Source organism: Mesoplodon mirus (genome assembly GCF_964341445.2).
Source record: "Mesoplodon mirus genome assembly, chromosome: 1".
NCBI classification, from domain to species: domain Eukaryota; kingdom Metazoa; phylum Chordata; class Mammalia; order Artiodactyla; family Ziphiidae; genus Mesoplodon; species Mesoplodon mirus.
This window is the reverse complement of record NC_138976.1, coordinates 4,104,834-4,122,402: the sequence shown is the minus strand read 5'-3', so window position 1 is coordinate 4,122,402 and position 17,569 is coordinate 4,104,834. Positions and strand designations below refer to the sequence as shown.

At 46.7% G+C, this 17,569-nt stretch overlaps 1 protein-coding gene across 1 annotated transcript in view; it reads right to left on the bottom strand.

Moving 5' to 3' along the window:
- The window catches only part of DDX31 (DEAD-box helicase 31), a 70,999-nt gene that overhangs the window by 15,598 nt on the left and 37,832 nt on the right, over positions 1–17,569 (bottom strand). The window contains exons 17-19 of the mRNA XM_082621767.1: positions 14,330–14,411; positions 7,624–7,735; positions 1,622–1,790 (exon numbers count right to left, since the gene is read on the bottom strand). Of these exons, the coding sequence (XP_082477893.1) occupies positions 1,622–1,790; positions 7,624–7,735; positions 14,330–14,411 (363 nt within the window). The remainder of the gene's footprint in view (positions 1–1,621; positions 1,791–7,623; positions 7,736–14,329; positions 14,412–17,569) is intronic.

Sequence of the window (17,569 nt, the reverse complement as noted above, 5' to 3'; positions counted from 1 at the left end):
GACGTGTCTCAGTCTTGTCCGGGCATCGGAGAAGAGCGTGCGGGGAAATGCCTGCCTCACAGAACTACTGGAATGTTGCCCTATATGAGGGGGATTACTATAAGAAAAAAGACCAAGCATCTTAAAAATTCCAAAATGGGAATTAGAATTAGGCAACCTTTTATCCATTATAAAGGGGCTTCTAAGTGCCAAGTCCCTGGACAGATCCAGTTGGATGTTCTGGAATCCTAACTCACTGGCTCTCCAGCTCTCTCTCCTAAGGTGTTTCATCTGGATGGCCCTTCATGGTTCAAAAGGCACAGTCACACGTATCACCTAATTCTGATTCTTGTGAAGTGGCTAAAAACGTGGATTTCCTTTTCCCTTTTGTAGCTGAAGAAAATGAGGCTCTGAGAAATTAAGCAAAGACATGGTCCAAAGCTCACAAGCTCACGTCAGGCTGGAGCTGGAACCGAAGGTCAAGCCCCCTAACTCCAACAGCCATCTCCCTGCACTGGGCGGGCTTCTCCCTCTGCCATTTCAACCAGAGAACCTGGGCCCTGATGAGGCTGATGACGTGACCGGCTCTTCTTGGTGAACATGCGAGACAGACACTGTGCTGGGTCACGTAGGAGAGTGTGGTACTGCCCACAGGTGCTCAGTGGCAGGGCAAGGATACACTGGCATTTGTAATTAGTAAGCAAAAACAATGATCTGCCCCAAATCCCCCATAAAAGCAGCTCCTGGTAACTAAGATACTCTAGTTCCCGCAAAGGGCTGGGGCTGGGACTAAAAGAACACCGTGTGTTTTTCTTGGCCGCACCATGTGGTTTGCGGGATCTTAGTTCCCTGACCAGGGACTGAACCCAGGGCCATGGCAGTGAAAGGGCCGAGTCCTAACCACTGGACTGCCAGGAAATTCCCATGAATACCGTGTCTTTGAGGAGAGAAAGAAGACCTTTTACAACTGCATTTCGTTGAGGGAAATCATCTCAGGACCTCTTGAAATAGTGAAGACGGACTTGGAGCCCAGTGCCCAACCTGCAGGGCAACACCTCTCACTCCAACTCTGGACAGTTCCTAACGTGTTTTTTTTTTGGGGTGGGGGGTGGGGAGCAGGGGGTGGAGGGAGAAGAGCCCACTGCACTTGCCCTACATGTGCTCCATGCTGGAGGTGCGTGTCAGCACCAAGCAGAGCGGCACACAGTGCTGGGAGCCCCAGGCCTGGCCCCCATGCCCAGCCAGCCTACAGGAGCCCTGCGGCCCCAGCAGAGTTTCATGGAACACACCACAGTCTTCCTTCAAGTCCCCGAAGCTTTCCAGGGTGGACCAGAGCACATCTGGAGCTCCGAGTGTGAAAAGCCCCAGAGTTACTCTCTCTGTGGGCAGTCTTGCTGTTCCAATAATCCCCACTACTCTGGACCCAACAGGAGTTGGGTCAGGACCCATCACCGAAATTCTGCAAGTGCCTTAAAAGCATTCAGATTAGGTATTTTTCCAGCTGTTCCAAGCACTCATCATACTGAGAGAAGGGCAGATACTGGTGATCATTTACCACAAAAACCCAAGTTGGCACACAGCAGCCCCCCACACCATCTCATGGCTGCCAATCTGAACAGAGGACAAATTCATCCCACCTTACCTTTTCAGGTTTGCTTTCTTCTTCTTTGTGGCCAAGGCACTGAGATTTTTAGGGGCATCTCTTAGCCCAAAGCTCTTAGCCACATGCCCGAGGTGGAGTGATCGGATGTGGAAGATGTGCTTCAGCTCCCGGGGGTAGGTCGCGTAGGCCCGGATGAAGGACTGCAGGGCTGAAAGACAGTGAGAGGGTGGAAGGCGGTCAGGACAGGTCTCAGCTGCCCCGGCCTAAGGGCTGCCCTGCGCAGCTCACCCTGCCGGGCCACGATGCACACACAACCAGGACTGCACAACACACATCAACAACCTAAAGCCATACTTGTGTATCTTTTTTAATTTCTAAAAATAAGTTAAGTCTACCAGCCACAATGAATAAACCCAATAAAACTTCACATTTTACTGTGTAGCTTGTAATAAACCTAGAGGGGAGGATCCTGTTTTCTTCTTCATTATAGTCTTGGGGTCTAGCACCGTACCTGGCACACAGCAGGTTTTTGTTGTATAAATGAATGAATGAGAGAATGAGTGAAGAAACTAAGACAGGATCAATGTATACCATTTCCTTATGAAAAATGAAATCATCAGACCTTTCTATTGGGAAAATTTTTCCCTAACTGAATTATTATTTTTTCAAATAGTTAATACATGCAAATGTCACAAAATTTAAAAGGCTCACAAGGCTTTATTATGATTGCCCTTATGTTTATTATTACTATACATTATTGTTACTGTAAACACTGTCTCCGCCCGGAGTGCCACCTCCAGCTGCCCATCTGGAGGAATCACTGACATCAGTTCTCCATATACTCATGGGATTTTAAAACCGAATTCGTGTTAACGCATCCATAATCGATCGATACCCTTTCAAAGAATGTGTAAAAAAGGAAACAAAAACAGAATTTTAAAGAGAAAGAAAATTATTTCTAAAATAGCCCACAAAACAGTTCATCTGTTGAGGATTGCCAGCGGTTTAGAGCTGTTCATCAGACAGTCTACCATGAAAGTTTCGGTCCTATTTTAAAGTTAAGAAAGAGGCCCCTGTTCTCAACCTGGCACTGGTCAGGGGCGGTTCCCAGGAGGGTGGCACTCTGGCTACCCCTTAATTGGGCACTCCTTTTTTAAAAAAAATTATTTTTATATTTATTTATTTATTTAATTTTTTGGCCATGCCACACAGCATGTGGGATCTTAGTTCCCCGAGCAGGCACTGAACCTGTGCGCCTGCACTGGAAGCGCAGAGTCTTAACCACTGGACCACCAGGGAAGTCCCTGGGCACTCCTTTGAGGAATCATTTTCCTATACCTCGTTCCCCTTAAATGTCTCCTGTCTCCTGATAACAGTGACAGTCAAGTGTCTGCCCTTTTCTCACTCCAACAGGACGGCGGGGGGGGGGACTCCTGGGACTGTTCCCCATCCCCATCCCCACTGACTTTACTTCCCCCGGAGCCCCGCCCTGCACTGCTTCTGACGGAAGCAGGCACTAAACACCAGCCTCTCTCGCCCTCGCTTGTTGAGCCACTGGACTGGCAAGTTTGCCCACAGCTTAAACGTAATATCCCAGCAGCACCTGGAGACGGGCGTTTATGAACAGTAATAAAAAGTGTCATTTTAGCAGATCAGCTCCTGGAAAGATCCTGGGAACCCATCAAAGCTCTATTTACCGAGCAAAGTGAACTCCTTTTCCCAATCGATGAGAAATAATAACCAAGGCAACTCCACTGTACCCCTCTCTTGAATCTGTGCTTACTCCCCTTTTTAATAACTGGGGACGAGGTTTTTCAAGGAAAATCTTTAACATTTCAAATGGTCCATGCTGTTTGGAGAGTTCCAACACATATTCAAGTCCTCAGAGGCGAAAGCTCTACAACTGTCATGACCCTGGAGACGCCAGCCTCTTCTCCACCTCCCTCTCTTTCCCAACCCCCAACGTTTACTCTAGACAGAAAGAGCAGGCTGGAACCACGCCACGCCTAAGCAAAGAGTCTGCACCTCTAAAATCTCATTTACCCCGATACTGGCCCAGGCCTCCTCACGCGTCTCACTCTTGAGCTTGAGCAGATGGGCAGATCAGAGAGGATTCCTCTTCTCTACACCAATCCTGAGAGCTGAGGCTGGAGAGCCCCTGTTCTGGGAGAGGTAGGTGTTCAACTAACAGCTTTACGGGGATAATGAGTTTGCCAAGAAATGGCAGAAGAGTTCTCTCCCTCGACAACTGGTCAGGCAGCATCTCTCACTGCCTGTTTGCACTAAGCCTCCTTGTCCTCAAGGCTCCTGTCTCGCTGGGGACAGCGACAGTTGGTCGTCCTCACATACATGCACAGACTCCCAGCTTTGGCTAATTCAGAGAAGCAGGAACCTCAGATGGAGCGCAGCTGTCTGTAGGACCTTCCAAGGGGCAGGAAGTGGCCCTGCTGGCAGCACCAGGAACATGTGGAAGGAAGAGGGCTGTGGGCCCCAGGCGAGCGGGAAGGCGAGAAGTCCTGAAAGGAGACATTTATTTGGGAAGACGGATGATGCTCTAGCCAATCAGAGCAGGCAGTGGCACGCCACCAAGTCCCATTTCAGAGCCAGAGGCTGACAGAATTGAGGGAAATCTATTTCAAAATACCTTCCAAGGACATTTTGTCCTTTTGAGCAATAAAACCAAATGTACTCTCGGACATCTGATCAGGAACAGCGGCATCTTGCAGATGAGGCTTTGGGTCAAGGAGGCAGAAAGGAGCAGAACTGCAGCTTGGAAGGTGCAGCTCATCCCCGCCCCTCCCGACCCCACCCCTGCCCGAGAAGAGCACGGGTCTGTACAGAGAAGGTGCGTTGCATGTTCCTACCCGGCACATCAACAGTGACGACCACCCAAAGAAAGGGCGAAAGGAGGCTGCTTGCTCTAATCCTCCTAAAGACAAGGCATTTGGCCAAGGAGCCAACCTCCCTCCGATCACACTGAGGGGAGAGGGATGATTTCAGTAGTTTGCATTTTCTTGACTTCGAGAAGCATCCCTTCAGAGCCAGGCACAACCCCTACACGTGCAGCCCTTGCTCTCCAGGGAAGAGCGGCTCGAACCGCAGGGGAAGTGGCGCTGTGCAGGTAAAGGACTCCGCTTTCTGAAATTTTTGTTCAGGACTCTGGAGTTCAAACTTAGGTTACCACAATTTTTACCACCTGAAGCTCTAGCTACAAGATGCAAGACATGAGGGGAAAAAGGGGTAACTGCTTCTGGAAACTGACCACAATAAAGTTCAGGTCATTAGCAATGACTGGGTCAGAAAATGCAAAAGTAAAACAAATGCATACTTGGCCCAGTTTTCAACCAGGTTTCTGCCATGAAGGCAAAACCCAGCTGCTTCGTTAATTATTCATGAGGTGGGTTCTGAAATGGCATAAAAGGGAAGCAAGTCAGTAGTGGGGAATTTGCATATGCAGATTGAAATGCAAAAGACAGTATCAACTCCTGGGGTGTGGCAGTTATGTGTATATTCCCCCCAAACCTCCAGAACTCAATCCTAAGTAAGAGGAGAGAGAAGAATAGGGGAGAACCTAATGTCTGCTGTGGGGTGACCGAGATCTTCTACAGGCAGTTTCCTTAAAAGATGATACATTTATTTCCTTCTTGGTACATAAACATTGGGGACTGGTCCCACTCCAACATCCTTTAAAAAGAAGGCAAGTAACCCTGTCTGTTTCTTGGTATAAAGTTCAATGGTAACGATAAGGAGAAAAAACACAAAACCGCATTCTCTAAGGACTATTTACTGTAATTTTTACTCTGATGACCCAGTCACATTGAAATAGTTGTAGGCTCGCTAGAATATCCAAATTACCTCTGACACTGACATCATAATGTTGGTGTTCTCTTCACTGTAACTCTGCTATTAACCCTGAAATCCTGCTGCAAACACTTGATTATGCATCGTACCGAAAGCTGATGTTGGGGCTTCCCTGGTGGCGCAGTGGTTAGGAATCTGCCTGCCAATGCAGGAGACACGGGTTCAAGCCCTGGTCCGGGAAGATCCCACATGCCACGGAGCAACTAAGCCCGTGTGCGCCACAACTACTGAGCCTGAGCTCTAGAGCCCACGAGCCACAGCTACTGAAAACCGCGCGCCTAGAGCCCGTGCTCCACAACAAGAGAAGCCACCACAATGAGAAGCCCGTGCACCGCAATGAAGAGTAGCCCCCGCTCACTGCAACTAGAGGAAGCTGCGCACAGCAACAAAGACCCAATGCAGCCATAAATAAATAAATAAATTTATTTATTAAAAAAAAAAAAAGAAAGAAAGCTGACATTTCCTAACTTCCAACAAATGACCAAACTCTAAAGTTCCACTGAGACAAACATTCTATTCCTCTTGACAGAATGTTCCAGTACACCTTTAAAGGCAGGTTCTCAGGAGGAGCCTTAGGAGTTGCTGAATTCACTTTAGGGAAACGCTAGGACAGGATATGATCAGAAACCAGACTGGAATACACACTAATTATTTATCAGCAGTTACGGGGCAATTACTGGGACTTCACCTCTCATCTTGGGTAGTTCTGATTAAGGACTGCCTTTGTGATGTGCTAAGGTATGTAACAGGCACTTGCAAATACTTGCTGACTAACTTATTTCTGTCATCTGTTTCCAGATGGCCATAACTGCCCGGTGGCCAGTCTCCCAGCCTTCACCCTTGCCCGCAGAGTTTGTTCTCACTCAGTAGCAAGTGACCTTTTCAGACCTGTCAGACCACATCTCTGCCCCAAGCCCTGCAATGGTTCCCCTTCCACTCGTGGTAACCGGGTCCCCTGGATGGCCTCCACGCCCTTCCTCTGCCACCCCTCCCCTCCTTCCAGCCACACTGCTGTCCCGGAGTTCCCGTGCACTCTGACCCCCACGCCCCAACCCGCCTGGTTGCCCTCTGTCAGAGCCCTGGGGCGGCCCCTCTTGAGGTTTCTGCTCAGGCAACGACCTGCAGGACGGGGCTCGCTCCGCCCTCCCCGCTTCAGCTCCCTCACGTGCTCTGTTCTCTCCACTGTTCTCATCACCTTTCCTTAGACTATCTAATTTATGCATAATTTACTTATTGTGTTTATTACGTTCATCTTCTGCTCCCCCACTAGGATGTTCTAAAGGTGACAATTTTTGTCTGTTCTGATCCCTGGTGTAGCCCAAGCACCTGGAACGGCACCCAATTCAATAAATATTTGTTAAAGGAATGTTTTTTTTTTTTTTTTAAAGATTCAATTCATAAAAAGAAGAAAGGATTCTATAGTGTTCATCTATTGGTAAGCCAGCCTGGCATTCTTCTCAAAATAGTAGGTAACTATCAAAAAGAACTCTGGATCCCCCAACATGGGGTAAGTCACTAGCCAAGACACACATGCTCCAGCATGAAAGACACGCAGCTGTTCTAAGCTCCCTTCTCCCGTGCTCTGTTCAGCGCTCAAAGTGAACTGTGGAGTCCACCCTTAATGCTTGGTGATCCCAGAGGCCAACTTATCCTATAAAGGCACTGAATATTAAATTAAAACCTAACTCTTTTGTAAATTTCCCAGGAATTGGGTTCATGGTCTATGGCCCTTCCTCAGCACTGTTCTTTCTCATTTTTCTTTGTACTTTCAAATAGGAACTGCTTTGGGCTAATAATTCCAGCCCTTGCCTTCATCTCTAATTTCCATCTCTACAACTATTTCTACTGACATGTCATATCTCTTCTATCTGGTTTTCAAAGAAAGAGAAGAATGGATCCCTGAGATCGAGGTTGCTAGGTCAAAGCTCTAGTCCTGATGTAAGCCAAGGTAAAGCCTCATTTGTGCAAAACACGGGGAAGGATGAAATTAACATTTAATATCACTTTAAAGCCTTCCGTGCCTGCTTCCAAACCCTGCAGAATTAGGGAGATTGAAGGCTTTTGCTGGTGAGCAAAGACGCCTGGTTGGCCTCTCAACCTGTCTGGGGGGCGTGCAGGTGGAGGTGGGGACGATGCCCTGCTGGGTTATCCATCCACAATCACCTAAGAGATCGACCAACCTTTCTTGGCCCCGGAGACCGTCCTCTCACTGGAGTGCACGTAATCTTCAAATACTGTCTGCAAGACTGTGGCTCGCTCTCGGATTTCCTGGGGGCCGACAGGGCGGGGTTTCTGGGAGGGTGACGGAAGGATTAAAGGAGAGACAGTCAGAGTCAGGAATAATGAAGCAGTTTATAACAGATTTAATAACAGTAAAATCACCCAGTAACCACAGAGGGGCCAACAAGGGTAATCCTTTCAATATTACTAGGGAAAAAAAAGGGAGCGAGACAGACGCTAAAGTCAAGCAAAGACGAGGATGGCTTGGTGAGGCAGCGGATCATGTCTCTCCTTTATTTACTTATTTACTTTTCTTCCTGGCCTCTTATGACTCATGTTCAAAATCAAAGTCTATTGGAGACACTTCGGAATTTTCCAAGTCCAATTCAGGCATTTAAAACGTCACCGGACACAAGCAGGTTTTAAAGGAATCTTGTATGGCCTGCTTAGGTCTTCAACCTCCTCCTCTGCCTTATACTCATCGGTGGCAGCCTGGCCATTCCTGTCTAAGAGCATCCCACAGTCACCTGACCACAGGTGAGGCTGTCCTTGAATCCTAGAGCATGCTTCCTCATTCCTAGGAGGTTCAGACTCTTGAGTGTTTCAGATTCACTCTTTCAGCCCAGACCTCTGTGCTGAGTTCCCAGGAACCCACTGAGGAGTGGGCTGCTCCAGCAAACCACATTCAAGAGGACGGCGTGGATCTTTGCAGCCAACAGTCCCTCTGTAAGAACTCACATCTGTCTGCATAAAAGACCTTACAGATGGAAAATATTAGGAAGATAAAAACTTTTCTTTTCAGCCTTTAGCAACCCCAGAGAAAAGATTTCCTTTCTTTATATCCCCCTAAAAACAAGTGGCTTTTGTTTCCTGTATCTTAACACGAATGCTTTCTATTCAATGTGAAACCAAGATCCAAAAGAACCCGATCTGGCTAATGTGCCTCCCCGAAGATGTTGATTCTTTGGATGGTGCTAATTAAGCTCTACCCACACTCACCCCCCAGTGTGGGTCTCACCAGCGGGAGACCCAGCTCATGATCCTTTTAACTCCTGTAGAGGACAGGGTGCGAGCCCCTGGGTCTGGCTGATCGACCCTAACCCCCTCACCCCGGTCTTTTTCACATTTAAAGCTGCCGCAGAAAGAATAAAGGGAGGAGAAGAAAAAGCCTCCTTCTTCGGAGAGACATTCGTCTCTGTGTTAATAGAGACTTAACAACCTGAAAACGTTTTTAGTTTAGTCAAATCATTCCTGCTACCTGTTTGGTTGATGACAGTCTATCTGATTTCACGGTACATGGTCCCCCTAAGGGTTTTATCCACTCAAATGTCAAGAGAAAAGTCACTCAGGAGCTGTATTACGAAAGTGGACATTTGCTGTTGTCATTAACAAGGATTTTTTTTTTTTTTACCCTCTTAACTGATGTGAAATGCAAACTTTTCTTTTTGCTGCCCTCTTTTCGTTAAGCCACCTCAGCAGCGAAACTGTCACCTTCCTTGCGTTTTTTTTTTTAATATGAATGTGAAATTAGCAAGGATGCCCTTTCCCCTGGCGGACAGAATCCTCTGTTATTAAAAAGTAAAGCACTTTAATAATGAAAACTTTTTCCTCTTTTTCCTGTGTTTTAACTGTTTAAAATTAATGAGAAGGGCAGAATGGTTGTCAAAGCGATATTGAAAGCCGGGCAGCCAGGACCGAATAAGCACAAAAATCCCTCTAGAGTGTTAAATAAACAGAGCTGCAGCCCTCTCGAATCCCTGTGTTGGTTATTGTATACATTCTGTAACAGCTCTCAGAATAGATCTGAGAGCCAGGGAGGCAGAGAGGTTTCAGAATTCCAATAAAGGCCTCAAATTAAAGACAGCCTGGTGCGAATTCCAGGAGAAAATTAAAGAGACCTCAAGCTTAAGTGACAGGTGACTTGCTTCTGTGTCACAACTGTCAGGGGATTTAGTGATAATATGGCAATATATTACAAAGGGCTTTTCTTATTTCCCCCTTTAGGTTTCAAAATGAGGTATCTTTTCTTCCCAACCAAAAAAAAAAAAATTACATGTACACATACATATAATGTGAGTGTGTATACTCACAGTGAAATACGTAGAAAAAACACGATAAAACTAGGTTCACATGTTTGAAATGATGAGGTCACTTTAGTAGAATATAAGAAAAAGTTAATGGCAGAAAACATAATATACTTAGGAGAAAGCAGGTCTTACCCCGCCACTTCCAGAAATACTTTATTTTAAAATTGCCCCTCTTGAGAATGAGTATTTTTCAGCTGTCTTCTTGGGAGGACAGTCTGAATTTAAACTGAAGACACAGGGAGCAAAGTCACGCAATGCTGGCTCAGCCCCAGACAGGTAAATGCTCCCATAATGAGAGGGGGTCAGACCCCGGAGGGCACACCCCGCAGGACCGGGTGGGGCTCTCCCACTCTCAAAGATGCAGACTTAGTCCTGCTTCATGAAGCAACTTGCAACTAGCAGACTGTGGGTCGTCTAGAAAAATAACATCTCCAAAGGCCTAGATGCACTCAATATCCTTTTTCTGTAAAGACCCCACTGATCTTGGAGAAAAGAGACAATCCACAAAAACTAGTCTAGGGGCTTGTGATCTTATTTTAATCTCTCCCCATGCCAGTGAGCTTTTTGTTAGGATGAGTTTACAGGCGTATTTCATAGGGCAAAAAAACTTTTAGGAAAATCATGTTTGGGTTTGTGTTTATACTGTGAAGATGAAAATTCACGCCTATCAAGAGGCAAGAGATGAGTCTAAGACAGCTGGGCTAGATTATTTTTGTTGTACAAAGTTTTAGGTGGTAGCAGGTGGGCGGGGTGGCGGGGGGTGGTTATTTGAAGCATGTGTCTTGAAATCGCCAACTTCTAAGGCATTTTTAAACTAAATGGAAGGATTTTGTTTTAATCATTTTATTGCCAAGCTGAGTTTTACCCCCACGGTCCCTAGAACCTTCTGAGCGCTTCCCAGTCAAGTTGAAAGATCAAATTTATTCTCTTTGTAGGTGGCTGAACATTCGCGCACCCAGACGTAGCTATATATATTTTATGTACCTAAATATGAAATATACATTTTACAGATGCTTCACTCGCTTGCGTTCTGTTCACAGAAGCCCCAAAATGTATACGCCAAAGGACATTTACAATGGCCTTCAACCAAGCTGGGTGAAGACGGGCATTATGATGAGGTGTCTGGCTCGGTGTGGAGAAGGCCCAGCTACTGAGCCCACATTCATCTGTCCGGCACCAGCCTGTGTGCCAGAGAGAACTGCCCACATTGAGGATACCAATTAAGACATACTGTATTTTAAACAGAATTAAGGGACTTCTCTGGGGGCGCAGTGGTTAAGAAGCCGCCTGTCAATGCAGGGGACACGAGTTCGAGCTCTGGTCCGGGAAGACCCCACATGCCACAGAGCAACTAAGTCCATGTGCCACAGCTACTGAGCCTGCACTCTAGAGCCCGCGAGGCACAACTACCGAGCCCACGTGTCACAACTACTGAAGCCCGCACGCCTAGAGCCCGTGCTCTGCAATAAGAGAAGCCACCGCAATGAGAAGCCCGCAAACTGCAACAAAGAGTAGCCCCACTTGTCGCAACTAGAGAAAGCCCGTGCGCAACTAAGACCCAACGCAGCCAAAAATAAATAAATAAATAAAATTTTTAAAAAAGACAAAAAAACCTGTAAAAGAACACCCAGAATTAAAAGTTGTAGCCAGCATTTACTTGATTCTCTTTACTATTCACATGAGGCATGCACATAATATACTCTTGCAGGCTGTTTATCTGAGATAATTAGTAATGAAGTCAATTTAGTTTCATTTTTCTTTGTCCTCTGACTTAAAGGTAAATTTGGTCAAACAGGTGGTGTTTATGGACGTGACATCTAGAACCTGGCATGATTACTTGAGTTTTCTAAGTTAACCGGTTATTTTGGTGTCAGTGAAAGCCCAACCTTGATTAGCACTTTTTCTTTTTAAAACCAAAGACCACCAGACCTTAAAAATATCAAAACATCCTGTCCATCTGAGCAGCAACTCAGGGCTGAGGTGAGCTCACATGGCCCAGAGTGTGCAGAGCATGCTGGGCCTCATTTTATTTAAACCTCACCGCAACCCTCCAGGGTGGGTACTCGCGCTGTCCTCATTCTCCATATGGGAAAACTGAGGCTGGGGAGGAGGAGATAGTCTGCTCAAGGCTGCAGAACGACTGGCTATAAAGCAAGGACTCGAACCCAGGTCTGTCCGACTCTGGGCCCCAGCTCTCACCCACAATCTTATGAAGGCTCCTCAAGCCCCAGCCAGTCTTCAAGGCTGGCCTCAGGCCACAGAAAAGGCTTAAGGAGAGGAACCGGGGCTGCCAGGCCACAGAAGGGCAGATGTTAACAGAATGGCTGTGGCTTGTTCCCCGAAAGAGCAGGGGGAACGTTCTCTTGCTCTGGGGAAGCGTCCTGCCGGAGGGGCCCTGCACCCATCCACAGCTTCCCCAGAGACGCGCAGGGGCACACGACCATCGGTGCCCGGGAGAGAACTGGGCTGTGTTCAGGGGGTAAATGCTGACCCTAAAGCCGGTCCTGGAAACAGTGTAAGACTAGATTATTCAAACCTTTACCATCTCATTTTGTAATTTTGTGGCTTGCTCTTATTTCTGGAGAGCAGGCAGATGCCAACTTTCCACTTAGTGTGAAACAGCAAAAAAAGAGGCTGGGCTTCATGTCAATGAGTCTGGACTTTAATTCCACATCTGCTACTAACTGATGTAACAAAATAATAATAGTAGTAATAATGAATACCCTTTGGTACCTGTGTTGGGACTTGCATGTTATTTCCTACTCAACCTTCCAATCTCCTTCTGAGAATACTAATATTATCTCAATTGTACACATGAAGAAATGTACTCATGAACCTTCAGAAGGTCCAGTACTGGCTCAAAGCCACACAGCTGGTGAGATGAGGAACTGGGCCCTGAGGCCATGCTCCTGACCACTCTGCTGCTACATGCCGCCCAAGTGCCCCTGCTTATCCCACGTAGCTGTCCCAGGGCTATAATTAAATAGCTGTGGGAACATTTGAAAAAAAAAAAACAAAAAAACAAAAACAAAAAACCCAGAAAACCACCGCCCCCCATCCCACGTTTCCACCCGGCCCCCCCGCCAACTAGAATTTGCAATAGTTTCCAAAGGACAGAGAAGTGTGCCGAGACCAATGAGTGTCTCATTTCTGGTCAGTTCCCTTGACAACAGACTATTGATAATATGGGATGGTCCAAAGTCCCGTGTGCCCTGGTTGTTCTATGATGAAATATCACTTAAAATAACGTGTTGATCAATTGAGTCCTTAATTGCTTTCTTGTTCACGGGGATCTTTGCTGTGGTACCGTTTACTGACCAAATTTCACCTTTATGAAAATGGCTAACGTTACCCAATTTAACAAGCACTTTAGTTCCAATTTCCTGGCTTAACTAATACTAACAGAGGCTTATTGGTACATGGTGAAGCACAGGTGCTTTGAAGTGAGATGGCCTGCTTTCACACCAGGAGACTCAATGGTTATTGTGCCCTCGTGAATGTTCCTTCAGCTCTCTAAGCCTCGGTTTTCTCATCTATAAAGTGGGACAGTAACATCTGCCTCATAGGGCTGCTGAGAGGATGGAACGGGACCAAGCGCGTAAAGAGCTTAGCACAGTCCCAAGTCTGGAACACACGCTGTGGTAACAGACACTTGATTATTTCCTCTCCTTTTCTTAGATACATTTCCGGAGGTACTCTCTGGAACAGAACTTAAGTCGGGGTCAGCCAGATGGAGTCCTTGCCTCAGGGAGAATATTGATCCAAATAAAGACACATACTAATGCATAAAAGAAACTCTTAAACTTGATCTATTTGGCTCTGACTTTCCAGTCTATCCTCAGGCATCAGAAAAGAAATGTAAAATATCCAAATAATTAAAATTTCATGGACGAAATTACACACAGCAACATCATTACACACACACTGACAAGTACACGTGAGACACTGAGTAACGCGGCCGAGTGGGGGGCGGAGGCGGGGCAGAGATTCTGAGCAGGGGGGAAGCCTCGGAAAAGGAGCAGGAGAGGATGTCCCGGGCTGTCTGCAACTGCTCAGGATCTCCATATGGAACTGCGCGGATAATAAAAATGTTTCTTCTTAATGATCTCAACTTCACTCTTCCTCTGTGTATAGCGAACGTTAAAAAATGGATGAACTAAGTGTGTCCAAACGGAGATTCCGAGCTATTTATTTTTTCCATGCTGTCCCAGGTGGACGGGTCTAGCCAGGCGTCCTTGTTGATAATCTGGAGGGGGACCACCAGGGCTGAGTGTGTAACGCTGCCTCCAGACTCATTCTGGCCCGGGATGAGCCCTCCTTTCTGGGGAGCTTGCTGCCGCCTGGCAGACGCGCAGGATGGACTGGAGCCCATTAACTGGATGAGCCCAGCAAACATGTCCAGGAGCAAAGGCAGAAAAAACACCATCAAGATGAGGCCTCACCTAATGTTCATGGTCCTTAAAATACACATTTTACTTGACAGAGGCAGTAACTGCCCCATACTCAGAATCACTGCTTCCCCAAATCGGGAAATGCGTCACGTCTGTTAGCAGCAAGCACGATAAATAATAAAACTCACCTGGCTTCCCCATCGTCTCCCTTTAAAACAATCATCCCGTGTCAGAACAGACAAAATATCTTCCATCTTTATCTCAGAAACACTGTAAAAGGAAGGGCATATCGAGGTAAACCTTTTGTTCTTTCAAAAACATTTGGAATCTTGATGCATAAAACTGGCCTCTCCTCAGGCTAACTGGATATAAAGGAGAAGCAACACTTGGTCAGGGAAAGGGAATGTTTTCCTAAACCTTTAGGAATTTGGAAGGAAGGAGCCCTCTATGATATTAAAGGGACAGACAGGGTAATATCCCCAACAATTTCTTTCCTGCCTGATACATTTACAAAGGCTACATTTAGAATTCCCTCTATAGGGATCATGTCATTATTTCTTAGTAAATCTGGAACACTAAATAAATAGGCCTGCTTATAGATAGATGACTGTGACTTGAGTAGAAGACAAACTAAAAAAACATTTCCAACAGTCCCTTTAGTTTCATACTTAAAGGAAGGAGGTGGCTGAAGACCCTTAACTGTGGGGCGTAACCAAACACCTGAGTGAAGGTAAAACAGGTGACCAACGCCCATAGCCCATCCTGGCACCAGAACTCTCTCCTAATCTACCCTGAGGGATCTTTGCTGCTCTAGTCTCTTAATTATTCAGGGGTGAGGACCAAATGATCTCTGGTGAATCTAGAGCTACATGCGAATGGCTGAAACCAGAACTCAGGCTTCCCTTGTGAACAGAAGCCGTCAGCAGCCAGAATAAGACACTCCAAGCTGCCTGGCAGGGGAGTCTGGACAGCCCACTGTCCCCCACGGTTCTGGAAGGCCCCAGCCTTCGCCCCAGGAAGGGCACGTGGCAGAGTCCTGTGTTAGAGGCAAAGAGGGAAAAGACTCCCCAGGGAGAGAGGAAGAGGGAGGGAGGAGCTCTGGGGGAGAAAAACAGATCATAAAAAGATAAATGATTTTCTTGTATGTTGTTGTTTTTTTTTTCCTAAATGTAACAGCAAATTAAAACATGAATGGCAGCCTCTTCTGTGGGAGAAGACAAAGGTGACTTTCCCCCAAAGGTGACTCTGACAAAGCTATGAATGAACATGTCACGTCTCTGACATGATCTGCCTGAGCTGTGTCACTGCTTCCCCGTACACCCCCAGCCCCCAGCCCTCACCGTTCTTTCTTCGCTGCCAGCTCACAGCCACGTGGATTCGGAAAATATTTTTACAGAGTCAACCAGAGAATGCGGAGTACATACCAAGAGTGTAGGAGGTGTGGCGGGGCGGGGGGAGGGGGGGGCGGGAAATGTTCGTGGTTTCCTGGAAAATCTGTTTTTCATATGGGAGAGAAATGTTACGGCTACTGAATTTGCATCTCATTTATGCCTGGAAAGCTGAAGGAAGGTAAAAATCAGAGCCCAGCCCTGCCTTTTCCTTTTTCTAGCTGACCTGCCTCTATTCATCACTTTTTTTCTTGAGGAAAAAAAAAAAAAAAAAGAAGAAATACAAAAGTAAAAGCAACATAAGAACTTGGGGTCAGATCTTGAAGTGGGGAGAAAGAAAATAGGTATAATGGCATTCGCAGCCAGGGATACAAAGAACTAAATATGCCACAGAAAGGCACAGTTTTCTCAAATGTTGACCTTCAGCCAGGGCACGGCTCGTATGCTGTATGTGTCCATATGACAATGTTGGGGGACCATCTACCCTAAGTGAACAGGAGATGGGACTGAACTGGAGTGATTTACAGTTTAAAAGGGCCTTTTCCTCCTAGTCTGAGAAATCACTGCTTCTGAGGAACAAAGCACATCGACTCTGCTTATTTATGGTTCTATCAACAAACCTGAATCATCCCACCTCACTATGAAGAGAGACAGCTAAATAAATTCAAGGAACTAACTGTCTTATGCCTGATCTAAGAAATAACACATTTCGAGGAAGCATTTACATTTTAATAAACCAATGATGACCTTCATTAGAAACACGTTTAAAGGAGAAGTGAGAAAAAGTGATGAAGTTGGCAAATACCAAGAAGTCAGAAGGCTGCAGAGACAAAGTTCTGAGCATTCAGACAGAGGCGAAGCGGCCCGGGGCACCTGTCTCTTACCCTGCTAAATTAAACTGTCAGGGCAAATTCCACGCGCTGGGGGTATGGGGGGCGGGCGGTGATGGCCCTTGCTGCTGAGAGCCTCCGCCTGCCTTCCTGAATCTTCTCTGTAATTCATCAGCCATCCCAGCAGCCCGCCGCCTGGCTCTCAGGTTCTCAGGCACCAAACAGGCACACGTCTTCCTCCTTTTTTTGATATTTAGACGTGTACCTTTTGTATTCCAAGAATCTTCAAGTCTGTCTCTTTCCGTGGCATACTTTGTAATTAGTTCTTATTAGATTTAGTTTTTTGTATTAAGTCAAAGAAACAGTTTATATATAGATCCCCAACATACAGCCCTTCCTCAAACAGAAATCAGCAAGTGTAACGCACGGCAGTAGCGTAGCGACAGATGTGATCATTACTCGGGTTGACTACGTCTCACCGGTGAAGCAGCCGGTGGTTCAGGACCAGGCACTTCAATAGGTGAATTTTCAGGGCAGAAGCCAGTGAGGCTGGACTCCTACAGAACTCTCTGCCCCTTAAATGAATGTTCTTACACCCCTGTAAGAACATCCTTATGGCACAGAAGACCCAAATCTCTCCCTCGCGGTATTTCCCAGTCTTCGTCCTTGTGAACTTCCTCCCCGAGTCTCTGGCAGCACTGAGTTCTCTCCTGAATGTGAACCTTATGCTGAATTTCCCATGAATGCTACGGGCTCTTTTTCCAGAAAAGATCATCAAAAGGGAGGACTGTCTTTTTTAAAATAAATAAATGTATTTATTTATTTATTTTTGGTTGCATTGGGTTTTCGCTGCTGCGCACGGGCTTTTTCTAGCTGTGGCGAGCGGGAGCTACTCTTCGTTGCGGTGCGCGGGCTTCTCACCGCGGTGGCTTCTCGTTGCGGAGCACGGGCTCTAGGCGCACGGGTTCAGCAGTTGCGGCGCGTGGGCTCAGTCGTTGTGGCTCGCGGGCTCTAGAGCTTAGGCTCAGTAGTTGTAGTACACGGGCTTAGTTGCTCCACAGCATGTGGGATCCTCCCGGACCAGGGCTCAAACCCGCGTCCCCTGCATTGGCAGGCGGATTCTTAACCACTGTGCCACCAGGGAAGTCCCAAGGGCTGTCCTTTTTATACCTTTAAAATATACCCAGCTCACCAATGATTCATGTTGGTG